General features: G+C 43.4%; 1 protein-coding gene across 1 annotated transcript in view; it reads right to left on the reverse strand.

Annotated features, from left to right (window-relative positions):
- Positions 1-13,856: 13,856 nt before the first annotated feature.
- LOC141735552 (zinc finger protein 367-like) overlaps positions 13,857-19,883 on the reverse strand; it is a 42,031-nt gene continuing 36,004 nt past the window's right edge. Inside the window, exons 2-5 of the mRNA XM_074568528.1 lie at positions 18,414-18,564; positions 16,024-16,143; positions 15,471-15,609; positions 13,857-14,884 (exon numbers count right to left, since the gene is read on the reverse strand). Coding sequence (XP_074424629.1) covers positions 14,653-14,884; positions 15,471-15,609; positions 16,024-16,143; positions 18,414-18,564 — 642 coding nt within the window. The 3' untranslated portion in view covers positions 13,857-14,652. The remainder of the gene's footprint in view (positions 14,885-15,470; positions 15,610-16,023; positions 16,144-18,413; positions 18,565-19,883) is intronic.

Below are 19,883 nucleotides of genomic sequence, written 5' to 3' on the forward strand. Positions count from 1 at the left end.
TCTCTGGAGACATTCAAAACCTGCCTGGACGTGTTCCTGTGCAACCTGCTCTAGTTGAACCTGCTCTGGCAGGGGGGTTGGACTAGATGATCTCCAGAGGTCCCTTCCAACCCCTATCATCCTGTGATTCTGTGAGGCTCCTGCGTCAGCCCAGGAGGAGGAATCAGATACAGAGGTGATCATTAAATCCTTCTCTATGAAGGATCTGCGAAATATGAGAAAGGATTTTACCCAGAATGATGGTGAGACACTTCTCTCCTGGTTGCTCTAATACTGGGATAATGGGGCTGATAGCATGGAGTTAGATGGTAGCGAAGCTAGGCAGTTAGGAAACCTGTCCAGAGAGGGCGGTATAGCTAAAGCTCTTGGGAAAAGGTCACTGACTCTCAGTCTCTGGAGGCAACTCGTATCAGCTGTAAAAGGCAGATATCCTTTTAAGGATGATATTGAATGCCACCCGATTAAATGGACCAGCATAGAGAAAGGTATTAAGTACCTGAGAGAAATGGCTGTGAAAGAGGTGATTTATGGTGACTGGGAAGTGAATGTAGATCCTGATGAAATGCCATGTAGACAACCTATGTTGCGGAAGTTTGTACAGAGTGCACCACCAATGTATTCCCATACTTTGTCAGATTTGGGGAGGAGTTGATGATGATTCACTTAACTGTAAATGAAGTGGCTAGCAGAATGCAACAGTATGAAGACAGTTTCTCTCGTCCCCTCACTGTAGCAGCTGTGGAAAGATTGACTGATAAAACTGAGAAAATGATTGAGAAAAATATGAAACTGTTTGATAAATTGCCTAGGATGGAGGAGAGATCCTATTCTTCCCCTGCACGGGCCCGTGTTGCAGCCATTAGGAGAAGACCCCCTCCTACGAGACCGACTCAGAGGAAACAGAACACACTACGAAATATCCTGTGGCTTTGCCTCTGCAACTATGGAGAGGACATGAGTAAGTGGGATAAAAAAACCTACCTCAGCCCTACAGGCATGAGTAAGTGAGTTGCAAGGTAAAGCAGATAGAAGAACGAATTATTCCAGGAGGGCTGCTGCTCGAGTCCACAGGGGGCGGTTCTCCGGTCCAGGTAGAAACTCATCTACTAATTATAGATGTTAGAGGTGCCCTGCCTCCAGCCAGGAGGAGGAGAGAGACAACAGAGTTTATTGGACTGTGTGGATTTGATGGCCTGGCACGTTAGAACCACAAAAGTATAAAGCCCTGGTGGACACTGGTGCACAGTGTACCCTATTGCCATCAAACCATAAAGGGACAGAATCTGTCACTATTTCTGGAGTGACAGGTGAGTCACAGGAAGTGACTGTATTAGAGGCCAAAGTGAGTCTAACTGGGAATAAATGGGAGAAGCACCCCATTATTACTGGCCCAGATGCTCTGTGCATCCTTGGCATAGACTACCTTAAGAGAGGGTATTTCAAAGACCCAAAAGGGTATCAGTGGGCTTTTGGTATAGCAGCTGTAGAGACTGAGGACATTACACAGCTGCCTACCTTACCCAGTCTTTCAGATGACCCTTCTGTGGTGGGACTGCTGAGGGTTAAAGAACAGCAGGTGCCAATTGCTACTGCCACAGTGCATTGATGACAGTATTGCACCAACCGAGACTCCCTGATTCCCATCCAGAACCTGATTCATCAGCTGGAGACCCAAGGCGTGATCAGGAAGACTCGCTCACCCTTTAACAGCCCTATATGGCCACTGTGAAAGTCTGACAGAGACTGGAGATTAACAGTAGACTATTGTGGCCTGAAGGAGGTCACACCACCACTGAGTGCTGCCATCCCAGACATGCTAGAACTCCAATATGAACTGGAGTCAAAGGCAGCCAAGTGGTATGCTACAATTGACATTGCTAATGCCTTTTTCTCTATTCCTTTAGCAGCAGAGGGCAGGCCACAGTTTGCGTTCACCTGGAGAGGCATCCAGTCCACCTGGAATCGACTGCCCCAGGGGTGGAAACACAGCCCTACTGTTTGCCATGGGCTGATCCAGACTGCACTGGAGAAGGGTGGAGCTCCAGAACACCTGCAGTACATTGATGACATCATTGTGTGGGGTAATAGAGCACAAGAAGTTTTCAAGAAAGGTAAGAAAATCCAATCAAGATTCTTCTGAGAGCAGGTTTTGCTGTAAAAAGAGGTAAGGTCAAGGGACCTGCAGGAGACATCCAGTTCTTGGGAATTAAGTGGGAAGATGGGTGTCACCAGATCCCAATGGATGTGATTAACAAAATAACAGCTATGTCCCCACCTCCTAACAAAAAGGAAACAGAAGCCTTTTTAGGTGTTGTGGGTTTCTGGAGACTGCATATTCCAGGTTATAGTCAGATTGTGAAACCTCTCCATGAAGTGACTCAAAAGAAAAATGAGTTTACATGAGGCCCTGAGCAATGACAGGCCTTTGAGCAAATTAAACAAGAGATTGTGCATGCAGTAGCCCTTGGACCAGTCCAAACAGGACAGGACATTAAAAATGTGCTCTACACCACAGCTGGAGACAATGGCCCTACCTGGAGCCTCTGGCAGAAAGCACCAGGGGAGACTCGAAGTCAGCCCTTAGGATTTTGGAGTTGGGGATTGTGGTGGTGCAACCCCCCACCCGCTTCAGGCCACTAGGTACTTGGCGTGATCTCCCTCCCAACCTGGGCTGCAGAACAACACAATGGACCAGAACATATCACAATGGTCTAACGTGAAAGAAAAGGTAGAGTGCAACATACCAGAACACAGTAGTGTGCCTAGTCCCCATGGCTCCTACTGTTTGAAGATAATAACTATAATTGATTACTCCTGACACCATATGGATCATGGCCACAGAGTAGGGGATACTAGGACCCCAAGATCTAGCAAGCTCTGGGGTTGCGTAACTATCGTCCAAGGCCAGAGTGGAAAAGTACCTGACAGAAGTCAATTATCTCGGATCCTGTAAGTAGCGATTCTAGTAAAGACCCTTTGAGCTCTTCAAACCACGACAAGTGGCCTCACCTATAGAGAGTATATGTCCTAAGACTTGTATTGTATGGCTGTAAGTCAGTTAAATCTCTTGTATTTGTCCTCACTTGGAAGCTTATCTTCACAACCAAATCAGGCTAGCGATCTTTTTGTAAAAGGAAAGCACATATGTAAATGCAGAAACACCTACTGTCTGCTAAAAAGGCTAAATTCCTACCATTCCCTTTCAGTTAGCTTCAGATGAAAGCATGGATACTTGAACAGTAATAAAGTAGAAGCTTTAGCAGGACACTTGAAGAACCCAAGAGCCTCCATTTTTTTCACCTAAATCTACATCAAGTTAAAAAAACAATAAAACTGTGTTAGTAAGTGCTTATTATTGAGAGCAGCCCTGAGGAGAGGAACTTGGGGGTGTTGGTGGATGAGAAGTTCAACATGAGCCGGCAATGTGCGCTTGCAGCCCAGAAAGCCAAGCGAATCCTGGGATGCATCAAAAGAAGCATGGCCAGCAGGTCGAGGGAGGTGATTCTGGCCCTCTACTCCACTCTGGTGAGACCCCATCTGGAGTACTGCATCCAGCTCTGGAGCTCACACCATAAGAAGGACATGGACCTGTTGGAGCGAGTCCAGAGGAGGGCCACAAAGATGACCAGAGGGCTGGAGCACCATGAAGGCAGGCTGAGAGAGTTGGGGTTGTTCAGCCTGGAGAAGAGAAGGCTTTGGAAAGACCTTATAGCAGCCTTCCAGTACCTGAAGGGGGCCTACGAGAAAGCTGGAGAGGGACTTTTTACAAGGGCATGTAGTGATAGGGGGAGGGGTAATGTCTTCAAACAGGAAAAGGGGAGATTTAGATTAGATATCAGGAAGAAATTTTTCACTGTGAGGGTGGTGAAACACTGGAACAGGTTGCCCAGAGAAGTTGTTGAGGCCCCATCCCTGGAAGTGTTCAAGGCAGTGGTGAAGAAAGCTATAAAAATGTTAGTGTTGCGCTCCAGGGTCATACATCCTTTGGCATGCTTCTATGGGACAGTGGCTGTGTCCTCATCAATAGAATCACAAGAGGACACATCATAAGCCGGAAAAAAGCAGTAAGCATACAACTCATCTGGTTCTCTTACAATGGTGATGTTGGGTAGGTTGGATCTCCGTCATTTTCCCCACAGGGAATTTAAGAATAGTTTTGCAATTTGGCATCTGGCAGAGGTTTTTTTCATATGTTCGGGCTGCAAAATGACATCTCCTTTCTGCCAGTAATCTTCCACATATGTAGCTTTTTTGTCATCATTTGTGCACCAGCCTGGGTGGCCTGAAACATCCTACTTCTGGTGGAGGTGGAGTTTTATATTATCTGAGAAAAGACTCTCTGTTCAAAATGCCAAATCTCACAGATGTCAAAAAAACTGTAGCCCTCCTCCAAAGCCTTGTTCAGTTCTGATGAACACCAGGTACCCACAGAGGCTCTTTCTCTGTCATTATGGGTGCACACTCTCTTTAGGTGGTTCATCTTTTGCTGTCTTGTGTAGTATAAATATCTAAAGGTTGCCCCTGCCAGAGGGTGCCAGTCATTTTCATTGTAGCATTGATGCAACCATGGAAAAAACACCCAGTAAATTAAAAGCTGTTGGCATCCAATCAGTGACTGCATAGCCATCCAAGAAGTAGGATCCTACTTGATATTCACAACCTTGTAACGTGTGACAGATTTGAATATTTTCCTTTTTGATCACATACATAAGCCACTGAATAGAGGGGGTCAAATATCTCTTTTTTGCCTGATGATGGCCATCTGAAGGGAGGAGTGCTACTGTGTTAGGTTTAGAGAAACATAAACCAATACGCAGACATGCATGTAGAGGCCAGAGTAGTATACTGAAAGGGATCTATACAGCATTAAACCTTCACCTTTTCACTGCTCTCTTTCTTATAGAATGTTGTCTGGGTCTGGCTGGGATGGAGTTAACTTTCCTCATAGCAGCCCTCATAGTGCTGTGCTTTGTATTTGTAGGTAGAAGGGTGATGATAACACACCAGTGTTTTGGCTACTGCTGAGCAGTGCTCCCACAGCATCAAGGCTTTCTCTCTAACTCCCCCGCCCAAAGGCCAGTAGGCTGGGGGTGGGCAAGAGGTTGGGAGGCGACATAGCCAGGAAAGCTGACCTAAACTGACCAAAAGGATATTCCATACCCTATGACACTCTGCTCAGCAATAAAAACTGAGCGAAAGGGGGGGGGCAACATTTGTGGTTATGGTGTTTGTCTTTCAAAACAACTGTGACACGTACTAAGGCCCTACTTCCAAGGAAGTAGCTGGACATTGCCTGATGATGGGAAGTAGTGAATAAATTTCCTCTTTTTGCTTTGCTTCTGTGTGCTGCCTTTGCTTTTCTTATTAAACTGCCTTTATCTCACCCATGAGCTTGTCCATCTTATTTTCACCCCCTGTATTGTTGAGGAGCGGAAGTGAGAGACCAACTGGGTGAGGGTCTGGCAGCCAGCCAAAGTCAACCTACCACAAATGTGCAACAGGTCATGAACATGATCTCATTCCTGTATGATCTGCAAGCCTCCCTCAAAATTTAGATCTTGTTGGCAATAGTAACTCAGTTCTTTCTGCAAGTAAAAAATCTTCTGATTAGCTTTGTGCCATGCCAAGAACTGTATTTTCTCTTCAAGCATCATGCTGTCCACCGAATAATATTCTGGTGGTGGAAGAGGGCCCACTTAAATTGATTTTCAGAAGTGTTGAAAAAAATGGGGGAATAACGTTTGCAGCCCTCAATACCCAAAGCTTGTGGAAGGCTGCTTAGTTTCATGGGTAAAAAATGCAGTCTATGAAGCATATACTCAGACTGGGTACTTCTATGCACATAAGTTTACCACTTTGCGTGATTAATTGCACATCCATTTTCTCTTTCAGAAGCTGACTAACAATAAAATAGCCATCATAGCCTTTGGCATTATGCGCTAGGAATGTGTAGCCCTGAAAATTTGTGTCCTTAAACAACCCAATAAAGTCCACAAGATGTGTATCCCCTTTAAATTCCCATTCTTCTCCTCCTCCTTCATCCCAAGGGGCATCTGGTGCTACCTCCATGGCAAAAATGTAGTTCAGGACATGTGTTCTGGTTTCCTGCATACATTCTATGTCACAGATAATATAGCCCTGCCCTGCTTCGGGATTTTTGATCATGGGGATGAAACACTGGTGCTGATTTACATTGCACATCTGTTCATAGCATGTTACGCACTTCCAGCCTTTACATTTGTGCTGTTTTTCTACATAGGCCTTCTCACAGAAAACCATAGCAAATCAGTTTTTTTGGGTTTTTTTAATTGCCAGGGCCTTGTGCCTCTGTAAGCATTCCCCAGACTTGTTGTTATGCAAAATAGCAGGAATGGATTCAAATTCAGAAATGAACCACAACAATGCTGAAATTAATATCCTTTTATTCTGTATGCTCACAAATCCCACAGCAGGGGGAAGCTCCAGGAGCACCCTGAAGGGAGGCAGTGGGGAAGACCCAGGCGTGACAGAGAGTCCAGCTGTGTCTGAGGCTTCAGCAGCTGTGAATTTTTAGGGTGTTTTTCTAAGCAGGGATTGTGTCATTCCTTGCATAAACATACAATTACTTGTCAGTGAAGTGATTTATGTGTGCAATAAATATAGGCTACTTTGTACTTGTTCCATACATTTCTGCACAGATATATTATCTATCTTTTGTTTGTATGTTTGCCAAGCCCTCAAGAAGTGGGACATCCAGCTGCACACGTTTCTCTAGAGAACCAGGTGAATCAGTCAACATGAGCTACTCCTCCTCACCATTCTTGTTATTTAGTAGTTCCCAGTGCACTTGTACAACAGCCTGCAGCTGGGGCACCTTATCCTTGTTGCCAAGTTAACTGCACAGTCATGAGACAAGCAGAGCCAGCAATAATAGTGACAGCTGTGGTCATGGTTATACAGTGTATGATAAAATTTACAGAAGTTTCTCACGCCAAATACCTTCTTGACTTCCTTAAAAGGAGGAAACAGGTCTTGGGATATCTAAGACAGTTGTTTGAATTAAAAAATCCCCCAAACTTTTTTCCCCTCACACAAGAGGATAATGCGTATATTAACATGTAGCAGATCCTCAAACAAGGGGATGTCACTCAGCATGACCTTCCTGTGTACAGGCTATCCCAGTTTGTCATGTAGCTGTCACAGGTGAATTATTAAGAGAAGTCATTGTTATGGGGTTAACTAAAAGGGTTTTATTAATGATCAAATGACGATGTCCTGGTTTGAGGTAAAACAGAACCAATTTTCTGATTTGTAATTTTACTTTTTAGCTGGGCCTCTTCTAACTGACTAAACTCAGAAATTAACAGCATATTGTTCGGAAACTGTTCACTCCCAGAGTGATAAGACCTGATTATACCAAGGAGTGGTATGCAGAGAGGCTCTTGCTTAGACTTATTGCTATAACAACCAAGGTCAGCTAACTTTGCTGTTTGCCCCGTTAGAGGGTCAGAAGCGGAGAAGCGTAGAGGGGTCCCACCCATAGGGAGGAGCAGATGGGACAGGTGACCCAAAACTGACCAACAGGGTATTCCATCCCATCTGCATCATGCTCAGTATAAAAGCTGAGGGATCAAAGGGGCAAAGGGGACTCTGGCTCATTTTTTCTTCAATGGCCGACATCTGAGGAGGACCCTGTCTGTTCGTCTGCCTTTGATCCCGATCTGAGCACTCCTGACTCTAGTTCCGGAATTCAGCTCCTGTCCGTCACTGACTCCAGTCTGGGACTTTCCCTGTGTCTGCTGGTGACGCGATCGTCATCCTGGGAGCTGGATACGGTTTTGTATATATTGTATACTTTTCTTCCTTTAATTTTTATTATTCTATTATTATTTACTATTTCCTTATTTATTATTATTTTCATTAAAGTAGTTTAGTTCTTTTTCTAAACTCGTAAATCTCCTTATCTCTTCCTCTCCTCTCTGAGGAGAGAGGGGGGAAGGGCCATCTGTTGTTCTGCTTGGCCAATTTGGCCAAAACCATGACAGACGATCAAATGGTAATTAATTGATGACTGAATGAAAATGCAATGGCAATCAAATGGTGATTAAGCAAACTTGATCTTAAAGGTCTGTTCCAACCAAAACAATTCTTTGATTCTATGAAGGGTAAGTAAACCACATAACAGTTAACCTACTTAGGCCCAGGCCTATGTTGTGCTATGCTGCATGTAACGGTTGGCCTGTGTTGGGCTGTGCATATATATCCCTTGGCCACAGGATAAACTTAACCTGTTGATTTTTACAGAGGAGCCTGCAGGCAGCTCCCACTTCAGTACTGGCAATTACATCACCTGTATGGCCTTGCCTTTATCAGATGCCATCCAGAGGGACCTGGACAGGCTTGAGAGGTGGGCCCGTGCCAACCTCATGAAGTTCAATCAGGCCAAGTGCAAGGTCCTGCACCTGGGTCGTGGCAATCCCAGGCACAAATACAGGTTGGGCAGAGAATGGCTTGAGAGCAGCCCTGAGGAGAAGGACTTGGGGGTGCTGGTGGATGAGAAGCTCAACATGAGCAGGCAATGCGCGCTTGCAGCCCAGAAAGCCAACTGCATCCTGGGCTGCATCAGAAGTAGTATGGCCAGCAGGTTGAGGGAGGTGATTCTGGCCCTCTACTCCGCTCTGGTGAGACCCCACCTGGAGTACTGCGTCCAGCTCTGGAGTCCTCAGCACAAGAAGGACATGGACCTGTTGGAACCGGTCCAGCAGAGGGCCACGAAGGTGACCAGAGGGCTGGAGCACCTATACTATGAGGACAGGCTGAGAGAGTTGGGGCTGTTCATCCTGGAGAAGAGAAGACTCCGGGGAGACCTTATAGCAGCCTTCCAGTACCTGAAGGGGGCCTACAGGAAAGATGGGGAGGGACTCTTTATCAGGGAATGTAATGATAGGATGAGGGGTAACGGTTTTAAACTGAAAGAGGGTAGATTTAGATTGGATATTAGAAAGAAAGTCTTTACGATCAGGGTGGTGAGGCAGTGGAACAGGTTGCCCAGGGAAGTTGTGGATGCCCCATCCCTGGAAGCGTTCAAGACCAGGCTGGATGAGGCTTTGAGCAGCCTGGTCTAGTGGGAAGCGTCCCTGTCCATGGCAGGGGCGTTGGAACTAGATGATCTTTAAGGTCCCTTCCAACCTGAACCATTCTATGATTCTATGAAAGTGCAGCAAGAAGCTCTTATGCAAACACCCTTCCTATTTGACAGTAGAAATGATGAACAGAGTTGTTTTCTTGTAAGAAAATCCTATAATAGCTCAAATGACCAAAATGGAATAACCCTTCCATGGACAGGATCTACATGGCATGCTGTATCCTCATCAATGTTCAATGCTACACAGCTCAGGGTACCCAGAACCTGAAGGGATGTAAGGTTATCTATACTGTCCTCTCCTTCATAGTGTTAGCTTTAATAAATAGCCTTTTAAAACGATACTTTACAGAGTGTGAGTGCCTTTCTTACTGGGATCATAACAAACTAGCACCTCCTTTTACAAAACACCAGTCTCACCAGAAAAAAGTTCTCAACTATGAGCACATGGGAATTCGAGCATCTATAAGCACTCACATTATAGAAATGAAAAAAAAAATTGCTGCAGATCTGTATCGTGTGTACGGCAAGGTTTTGGTAGCGGGGGGGTGCAGGTGTGGTCTCTTGTGAGATGAGACCAGGGGCTGCCCTGTGCTGAACACAGCCGGTTCCAGCCAACTTGGCAATGGACCCACCACTGGCCAAATCTGAGCCAATCAGTGCAGTTGGTGATGCCCCTGTGAAAACATATTTAAGAAAGGGCAAAATGCTGCACAGGCAGTGAGTAGTGCGGAAAAAAGTGGGAGAAACAACCCTGTGAACACCAAAGTCGAAAGAGGAGGGGGAGGAGGTGCTCCAGGCACTGGAGCAGACATTCCCCTGCAGCACATGGAGGACCCTGCGTCAGAGCGGTTGGATATTTTCTGAAAGAACTGCAGCCTGTGGAGAGCTCACGCTGGAGCAGATTTTTTTCCTTAAGGACTGCACCCCGTGAAGAGGACCCACACTGGAGCAGGGAAAAAGTGTGAGGAGGAAGGAGCAGCAGAGAGGAACTGTTATGGCCTAAACACAAACCCCTATTCCCCCTGCACCACTTGGAATGAAGGAGTGAAGTTGAACCTGGGAAAAAGGGGGAGGGGGTGGGAAGGTGGTTTTGGTTTTCACCATCCTACTCCATTTTTAATTGGCAATAAATTTAATTAATTTTCCCCAACTCGAGTCTGTTTTGCCTGTGATGGTAATTGGTAAGTGATCTCCCTGTCTTTATCTCGACCCACAAACTTCTCCATCTTATTTTCTCCCCTTGTCCTGCTGAGGAGGGGGAGTGAGAGAGTGGCTGAGTGGGTGTCTGGCAGCCAGCCAAGGTCAACCCACCACACCATCTCTAGATTAAAGCTGCTTCAAGAAGTTCTAGGCACTACTTGCTTGCTTGTTTTGGGCTGCCACATCACATCAGATCTGGGCTTTGTTTCAAAGGAATTCTCAAAGTTTTTGGTCAGAGAACTACTAAAAAAATTGGCCTCAACATGCTTGAGAAGGTTAACTTATAATATGCTAAATTTCAACAAACAGGAAACACGAACACCTGTATGTTCTGTGGCATGTCAGAATGATAGGATTATAACTACAAGGAAGAGAAGGATTAAGAATTACCAAACACCACTGAAGAGGAAATTCAAATTTTAACTGATCAGCAGTGGTAATTTGTGACCAAGGAATGATCCAGCATGGAAGGCAAGAAGGCCTAAGTGCAGAAGGGGTTAAACTGGCTAGAAGCAGGAATTCCAGATAGAGAACAACTCCCTGTAAGGGAACAAAGTTTCCCTCAGTGATGAGATAAGAAACAGCCACAGCATTGTCTTGTAGTAATCCTGGAACGCAAGTGCTCAGGAGCCACAGTTGGGCAGCAGAGCTGGCTCTGGGGGATGAACCCGGTGCTGGGCCAAGGCACTCCATGCCTACACTCATGGGACTGGTATTGGTGCAAGTGTATATAAGGGATCTACTTGTGACACATCTTTGCAGGCTCCTTGTAGAACCGCTTACAGCGGTAGCACTGTCCAATGCATTGTTCATAATTATTTTTTTTTATTTAAGCACAAACGTGTGTTTAATTCACCTCAAGGGGTACAATACAAATTCCCCAACACCACACACATGTAAACTAAAGTTGAAAGTTAAGTCAACTTTTTATACAAAACACCTATTAAAATGACAGCACATTTACTCTTCTGCTGTTAAGTCATGCCAAACTACAGCTTAATCTTATGAAGCATAGTACACTTCAATATTTCTTGTATGCAATCACTTTTTAATAAAACAAAAAGCAGTCTTCCACCTCAGGTTACTTGTTACTTTACCCAAAATTTGTTACTTACACAAAAGTACTTGAGCTGTCTGAATTTTTTCTACAGCTACATAGAATTCAGTGCACTTGTCATACTGAAAGAAGTACTGTGCAAGTTATAGAACAGAATCATAGAATCATAGAATAGTTTGGGTTGGAAGGGACCTTTAAAGGTCATTTAGTACAACCTCCCCTGCAATGAGCAGGGACATCTTCAACTAGATCAGGTTGCTCAGAGCCCCGTCCAACCTGACCTTGCATGTTTCCAGGGATGGGGCATCTACCACCTCTCTGGGCAACCTCTTCCAGCGTTTCACCACCCTCATCGTAAAAAATTTCTTCCTTATATCTAGTCTAAATCTACCCTCTTTCAGTTTAAAGCCATTACCCCTTGTCCTATCGCAACAGGCCCTGCTAAAAAGTTTGTCCCCATCTTTCCTGTAGGCTCCCTTTAAGTACTAAAAGGCCACAATAAGGTCTCCCCGGAGCCTTCTCTTCTCCAGGCTAAACAACCCCAACTCTCTCAGCCTGTCCTCATAGCATAGGTGCTCCAGCCCTCTGATCATCTTCACGGCCCCTCCTCTGGACTCGCTCCAACAGGTCCGTGTCTTTCCTGTGCTGAGGGCTCCAGAGCTGGACACAGTACTCCAGGTGGGGTCTCATGAGAGCAGAGTAGAGGGGCAGAATCACCTCCCTCGACCTGCTGGCCATGCTTCTTCTGATGCAGCCCAAGATACTGTTGGCTTTCTGGGCTGCAAGCACACATTGTGGAGTCATGTCCAGCTTTTCATCCACCAGTACTCCCAAGTCCTTGTCAGGGCTGCTCTCAATCCCTTCATCCCCCAGCCTGTATTGATACTGGGGGTTGCCCCGACCCAGGTGCAGGACCTTGCACTTGGCCTTGTTGAACCTCATGAGGTTCACATGGGCCGCTTCTCGAGCTTGTCCAGGTCCCTCTGGATTAGCATACCGTCCCTCAGGCATGACAACCCCACCTCTCACCTTGGTGTCATCCGCAAACTTGCTGAGGGTGCACTCAGTCCCACTGTCTATGTCATTGATGAAGACAATGAACAGTACTGTTCCCAATACGGATCCCTGAGGGACACCACTTGTCACCGATCTCCATTTGGACACTGAGCTGCTGACCGCTACCCTCTGGATGCAACCATCCAACCAATTCCTCATCCACCAAACAGTCCACCCATCAAATCCCTATCTCTCTAATTTAGAGAGAAGGCCTTACAGAAGTCCAGATAGACGGCATCCATAGCTCTTCCCTTGTCCAAGTTGTCAAAAGATGTCAAAAGCATTACAGCTGATTGGGAAAATAGGTTGTTTTGAATTAAGTTATGACTTGGATCTGCAACCAGCTGGTGATTAGTCTTGTGCCCTGTGAAATATCACTCAGAAGCAATTCCGAGTTATGAGTCACAAGTACAGCAGATTCATGCTCAAGGCTCATTTTGGGATCAGACTATTTGTATGCAGCCAACTGAACAGTCAAAAGCATGTAACTGAGAAATTCTAAACCCACACCCATGAATTGCCAGGTAGTTTTATATAGGCTAAGCAGCCTGAAATGACTATGAAGTGTTTCATTTTTTTAAGCCCAAAAGACCAAAACTGAAGTGCATTAACGTATTATTTTAAACAAACTGGGTTAATACAATTTTCTACCACAACAGGTATCAATTATCAGAGAACATAACCCAACAATTGCAATTTCTGCTGTAGAATTGGACTACTTTTCTGAAACAGATGTATGCATCTAGTCAGTCTATATCAAGTAATTGAACGTTTTTTTTCTTCTCACTTAAGAAAGAGGGAAAGTCTGAATTCTTATCTGAATTTCCCGACGTTCAACGAGAGGGAGGAGTTAAGAGCAAGCAGGTCAATAAATATGACTTATTAACATCCACTAAAGCAGTAGCTCAACTAAAGAGTTTATCTAATTTGGAAACAAAATTTTTCTGGTTGCCTTCCAAGCAAAATACAGAAAGTGATCATCATGAGACAATGGTATTTGAAAGTACACAATACTCATGAGGTGACAAGATGTACCTCTAAATGCTTTTTATCTGCATCTTAGAGCACTAGGCAGTGTTCTGTACCTTCATTTATTTGGGAAATATATGAAATCACAGAGTTAACATACTCAAAACTACCTTTGGAAGCCTATTTTCTAGTTATATATGAATACTTCTTTTGCCATGTTTAACTGATAGCTGTGCTACAGTTAGCGAACACAAAATTGGCATGTTATCCTGAAGTAAAGCAATAAGGTGCCTTTATGCACAGCAAGCATGGAGGCTTCTATTTGCTAATAATCATATAAGAGCAATACTTTAAAACTTAGTGTTTGTAATAGGAGATCTAAAATAGTTTAGTACAAATCAATACCACCCTGTCAATATCCCCTTTATTAACAAAAGCAAGTGCCAAATCATTAAAGGGTCCAAAATATCTAAAAAAATATTACCAATTATTTACCTTTGTCTAGACTTTGCAAGACTAATCATTTTCAGATAAACCCAGCAACGTGCAAAAGTTCCTAACATCATACATTAGGAATAACAAGTGCTACTCAAACCAAGAGGTTCTGCTGAGATCAAATAAAAAAACATAAAATAGCAAAGTCAAGTCTTATATCTTGAGCAGTCACACTGAAGATCCTGAACTATCTTACAATTTCCTGCATGAAGCAGTTTCTTATGAGTTGAGATATCTAAGCTTTGCCTTCTGCCTTAGTGATAATAGGTAACAATATACTGACAGTAGAAAACTTGGTTCCATTGCTGCTTACGGTATCTTCAGATCTACCACTTTATATAGTTTTGCTTAAACAGTGTGATAAATACTTTCCCTTTTCTCAGCCTTCTTTGGCCACATGTACCATTCTGTTAACCACAAACACTGCTCAGAAAGTGCTTCCTGTGAAAATGGTTTCAAATAAATGAGTTAACCTTGCAAAAATCTAGCTTCCCACAACATGAAGTTTGTCCACCCTGCATTATTCAGTTCCATGTTTACAAGACACTTAAACTTTACATTTGTCTTTTACCTTACAAAAAGTGCAACTCTCTCACCCCATGTTATGGGGTGACAACATTCTTCATAAATTCTACAGAACAGCAGCCTATGATAAGTAAATAAGGTGCTTAGATTATGCCCAGGATCTAATTGGTTAAGAACCACCAAGTACCACCATTTCGTAAAGGCAGACTCCATTCCTATGCTACTGTCACAGTGGTGCCACAGCTAGGTTTGCAAGCTCAATAAGAGCCAATGCACCATGCATGCGTTCATGCTGTTCCTGGAGGCAGCGGTGAGCAGCTGAATAAGCACTATTTTTCTCTTCATCATCCTCTTCATCAGATTGAAGATATCCCATTGAGTCCTTCTGTTCCTGATCCGTTTTCTGGATTGTTTTACTTTTCAAAGTGGGAGCACGCTGTTCTCTAGTCTCCCAGTATCTGCAACATCAGAGATGGAGAATGCTTTTAAATTATGTACAGTTTATGTAAGAACTACCATTCAAAGCTAGCAAAGACCTTCCAAGTACTGTCTTGCACATGACTAATCACTGCATTTGTTTTTCCTCTTTCAACCCTTTTATGGCACTATTTAAGCTGTCAGAAGCCTCCTTTATTCAGCATTTTAAGTGCAGAAGTGTCCAAAGGATAGCTGATCTTTCACACAGATCTTTCTGCTACATGGTATTCCCACCAGTCAGCTCTCCCTGTGCATGATTGTTGTTCCTCACATAGATGCAAATTCAGCAGTATGACTGTAGCACTAACTAACATGGTATTAGCAGGTGTTGTTCAAGCAAAGAGAAGCGTTTAAGTAGAGAAGGAAAAGCAGATGAGAAAGCCTCATGAGGAACTTTGTCTTAACCAGGAGCCAGCAACAAAAGGCAAGGCTGGGTTGAATCATACTAAAGGAACAGCTGGGTTTTGTTTATTGTTTTTCTTTTTTTTTTTGCCCCTAAGAATAAAACACTCTCAGGCCACTCTGTGTTATAAGTTTAGAGAGAGATCACACCATAAGGAAACTTACTTCGCTAGCCACTCAGCTGCAGCTTTATTGTCAGCTGTCTGTTTTTTACTCAGTCTGACTGTGAGTTCTTCCCTCTTCAGCCGGGCATACGGGTGTTTGGTGCAATGACGGTTTGCATGTGTGAATCTGCTTAAACAGCCTTAAAAAAACCAAAATACCAGTGGAGAATGCATTAAGGAAATCAGTCAATTGACATGTTAGCATAACATCCCTGGGATGAAGATGCTCCTTACTCCATAAAAACCTGTATTCAGTTAAAAACAGCACACTAGTTGCAAGGCCCATAACACGCCCAATCATTTATTATGCATTATGCATTGGTATCAACTGATACAATTACTGATAACTTGGCTTATATAATAAAGCATGCAATCCTTAGATATAAGTTTGCATGATTATGCACAGATTCTGTGCAGCTTCTCCCTTCCCTAGAAGCTCCTCTAAAATTAAGATCCAAAGCTTTTATAGATCGCTGCCACATGAGCATCCATACATTCCCAGTACTGGACTGACGCTAATTCTGAAAGCCACAAGTTATTCTCTGAAGGCTCACCATTCTCTGAGCAGATGAAAGGCTTTTCCCCCGTGTGAAGACGCTGGTGAGTTTTGAGTTGCCCACTCTGAACAAAGGCTTTCCCGCAGTCTGGGTAGTCACACAAATAAGGTCTTTCACCTTTAAAAACAAAACAAACAAAAAATAAAAAGAAACAAACAAACAAACAAAAACCACACAAAAAGCAACTTCCCCCCCCAACCAAACCCAAAACCACAACCACACACACAGATTTATGAAAGCTGAATATAGAAGTCATACTATCCAGTGGTGGTCCTTTTTTCCCCAGAAAAATAACAAAATTATATTTTTGCCTTATCATATTTCCTAATCTTGCACATTATTTAAATAATCTATACTCAAGTCAGCTTCTGGCATGTTGAAGTACAAGATAATTCTAGAAGGCATAAAAAGGATGGGCTGACAGCAGTTCAGAGAAATCATGGGCCTTGCTTTTTTCCCCCTCCGTGATAAGATTGGATGTCATTGTCCTGTCACTGTCTGAATTTTTTTGGACTGCAGTAGGAATTTGAGTGAGGCAGACAGAGCACTACAGCAACTGCAAATAAGATGACTCCTTATCAAGGAGTCATCCTTAGTTCTGTTCATTTTGGTATGTGAGACAGCGGCAAGCAATGTTACACACTGTTCTTGTTTGAAAACTTCTGCTTCAGCATGTAAGCAGACGTGTGAACTTAGTAGTGAACGGATTTCCAGAAAGGCTACAGTTTCATAGTTCTGCAGTGTTAGCAGCATCTCATCATCTTTGGTTCCAGAGAAGAGAAGAATTTGACAATGTTTTTCCTTTGAGCACTGCATCCTCTCTTTCAGAGTATCATGAAAGACTGAGGGCTTAGAGTATTTTGTTTGTTTGTTTCAGAACTTTTTTTTGGACCTAAAACTTTCCTAAAGCACCGAGATAAGTCCTAGAACTGATACTTGTAGTTAGGTAGAATGAAACATACACAGTATATTGTATAGATAGCATCCTATAGTATAGGTAGAACAAAGTAAAGGCAAACAATTTAATTCCAGTTGCAACTAGATACATTTTATCATTAATATAAACTGATCTAGGGTAAAATAACTGAGGTTAATGATATAGGGATGTATAAAGTTGCAGAAGTATCTTATTAGAGAGTTTTACTAGACTATTTGAAAAAAGTTGTAATGAATACATGGAGGTAGGAAAAGAAACTCATTCTAGACTCAAGCCAAGAGAATTTTAGGCAAATCATCAAGAACGACTTCCCCATGCAAACTGCAACAAGAGGAATGGAGATAGTGGGTATGTCCCCTCTGTCTCTCAAGAGAGTATGATTGGGTGGCAAGTTTGCAAAGGTGTGCCATGCCACCACTCCTCAGAAAGGACAACTAAAAGAAGGTAACACTGACTTACTAAGTCAGAAAAGTAACACCAAGGTGAGTTCTGCTCAATTAAGTAGTCCATGTCTAATACACAAGTTCAACACCTAATTCAAGCAAGTGAAATGAAAACATCTTTTGACCAAAAGGCATGAAGAATCTGGTGTTTAATATAAGTATTCACAGACTTGTCTTGTTTGAGTCAGAAAAAGAGACAACAGCAGGCAAGGCTTTATGTGTCTACAATAGTTCATACTTTATTGCAACTGGGAACGGGGGTGTTTAGCCTGGAGAAAAGGAAGCTCAGGGGAGACCTTATCGCTCTCTACAACAAAGGAGGCTGTAGAGAGGTGGGTGTCAGTCTCTTCTCCCAAGTAGCAAGTGATAGGACGAGAGGAAATGGCCTCAAGTTGCGCCAGGGGAGGTTTAGATTGGATATTAGGAAAAATTTCTTCACTGAAAGGGTTGTCAAGCATTGGAATAGGGCTGCCCAGGGAAGTGGTTGAGTCACCATCCCTGGAGGTATTTAAAAGACTTTTAGATGTAGTGCTGAGGGAGATGGTTTAGTGGTGGACTTGGTAGTGTTAGGTTTACAGTTGGACTCAATGATCTTTTCCAACCTAAATGATTCTATGATTTAATTACCATGTAAAAACTACACAAAAGAAGAAGGAACCAGAAGTCAGAGAAGAGGTAGTCAGAATGAAAAATACTACCAAGTACAGAACACCAAGCTCAGGAAAAATTTTTCCTCTTATTAAGAAAGTCTGACAACATTAGATAAAATATTTATGCTATATGCCTTTACTATTAGAGCCCAAATTACTGTTATGGTTACCCAGTGACAAAAACAGTTACAGAAAGACTTTCCTTTGATTGCACTAACAAGCCCTGGGAGAAAAGTATGATTGATCTAACAATTACAATAAGATATTAACAGGTTGAGGGTTGGGTTTTTTGCCTTCCCAACTGCTTCATAAGTGTTTGTCAGCTACTCACATCTTCCTTTTAATCTCTTCACTTACCGGTATGAGTTCGTTTGTGTGCCTGTAGTGATTTCTCTCGTGGAAACACCCTGTTGCAGATATTGCAACGTATTCTGCTAGAAGAATGCTCTCCTTCATTTATTAGATCACGAACTGTGTCTGCTCTTGGTCGGCCACGTCTTATCCCGTCCTGTATTAAAATAATTAAGAAACTGAAGTGCCATACTTTTCCATGCAAGCAGTTTAGCAAAGAACATCCCCCCTTCCCCAAACAAACAAACCCACAACACAACCCACAAGCAACCACATACACATTATTCTTACATAAGCTCAACAAAAATGAAGGATCTGCTAAAATCATACATAGGAAACAACAAGTATTTTTATGCAAAAAAAAAGCAAAAGAAAAAAGACACTAGAGCTCATTTAGAATTAGCCAAAAAATTATTCTACAGAGCTATACTGTAGATATATCCAAAGATGGGTAAAACAGCAGAACTGTGCGAACCAAGTCTAAGCCTATCCAACAATATAGCTTATATTATCACAGGATTCATCAAATAAGCAGGATGGAGGAGGTTGGTTTTGTGTGTGGGGTGTGTGCACAGGATATGTGAGGTGTGTGTAGCATGGTGTGCGTGGTATGCATGAGGTTCATGGTGTGTGTACACATGGTTCATGGTGTGTGCATGGAGTGTGCGTGTGCACAGGGGCATAGTGTGTGGGGCAGATGTCATGTGGGCAGTATGTGGTGGGCAAGAGCAGTGTGTGAGTGTGGTGTGTGCGGTGCATGATTGTGTGTGTATGCTGTGGGTGGGTGCAGGTGTTATGTGGTGCATGGGGAGGTGTACATGTGCATGCGCAGTGTGTGGTGCGGGTACATGTGCATGGGGTGTGTAGTGCATGCATGGGTGCTGTGTGGGGTGCATTTGTAGTGTACATGTGGTGGGTTGTGGGTAGGTGTGGGGTGTGTCAGGACTAGGTAGGGGGTAGAGATGTGTGCATATGGGGGCTTTGAGGGCATCTGTTTTGGTTGGGGTTTTTTCCATGACAGGGTCTTGAGTCATCTGGATATTTTTCATTCCATGGTTTTGGGTTGTCAGGGTTTTTTCATTCCATGGCTTTGGGTTGTTGGGGATTCTTTTGGCTATGAGCTTTTGGGTTTCCAGTGTTTTTTGGGTTTTTTAAATTATTTTTAGTTTGGTTCCTGCTTTTTGGGTCATCTGAGGATTTTTTTTCATTCTGGGGTCTTGGGTTGTTGGGGTTTTTATTTGTTCTGGGGTCTTGAATTGTTTGTGGTGTTTCATTCCAGTGCTTTGGGTTGCTTGGGCTTTTTTGATGTCGTTTTTTTTAGTTACAGGGTTTGGGGTTATTTGGGGTGTTTGACTGTGGGGGTTTGGGTTGTTTGGGTATTTTTTGATTTAGTTTTGGGGGTTCTTATTTGGTTCTGGGTTTTTTGGGGGGAGATCTTTGCTTCTTGCATTTTGCGGCTTTGGGATTTTGCATTTC

This window comes from Larus michahellis, chromosome W, assembly GCF_964199755.1.
Source record: "Larus michahellis chromosome W, bLarMic1.1, whole genome shotgun sequence".
NCBI lineage: Eukaryota > Metazoa > Chordata > Aves > Charadriiformes > Laridae > Larus > Larus michahellis.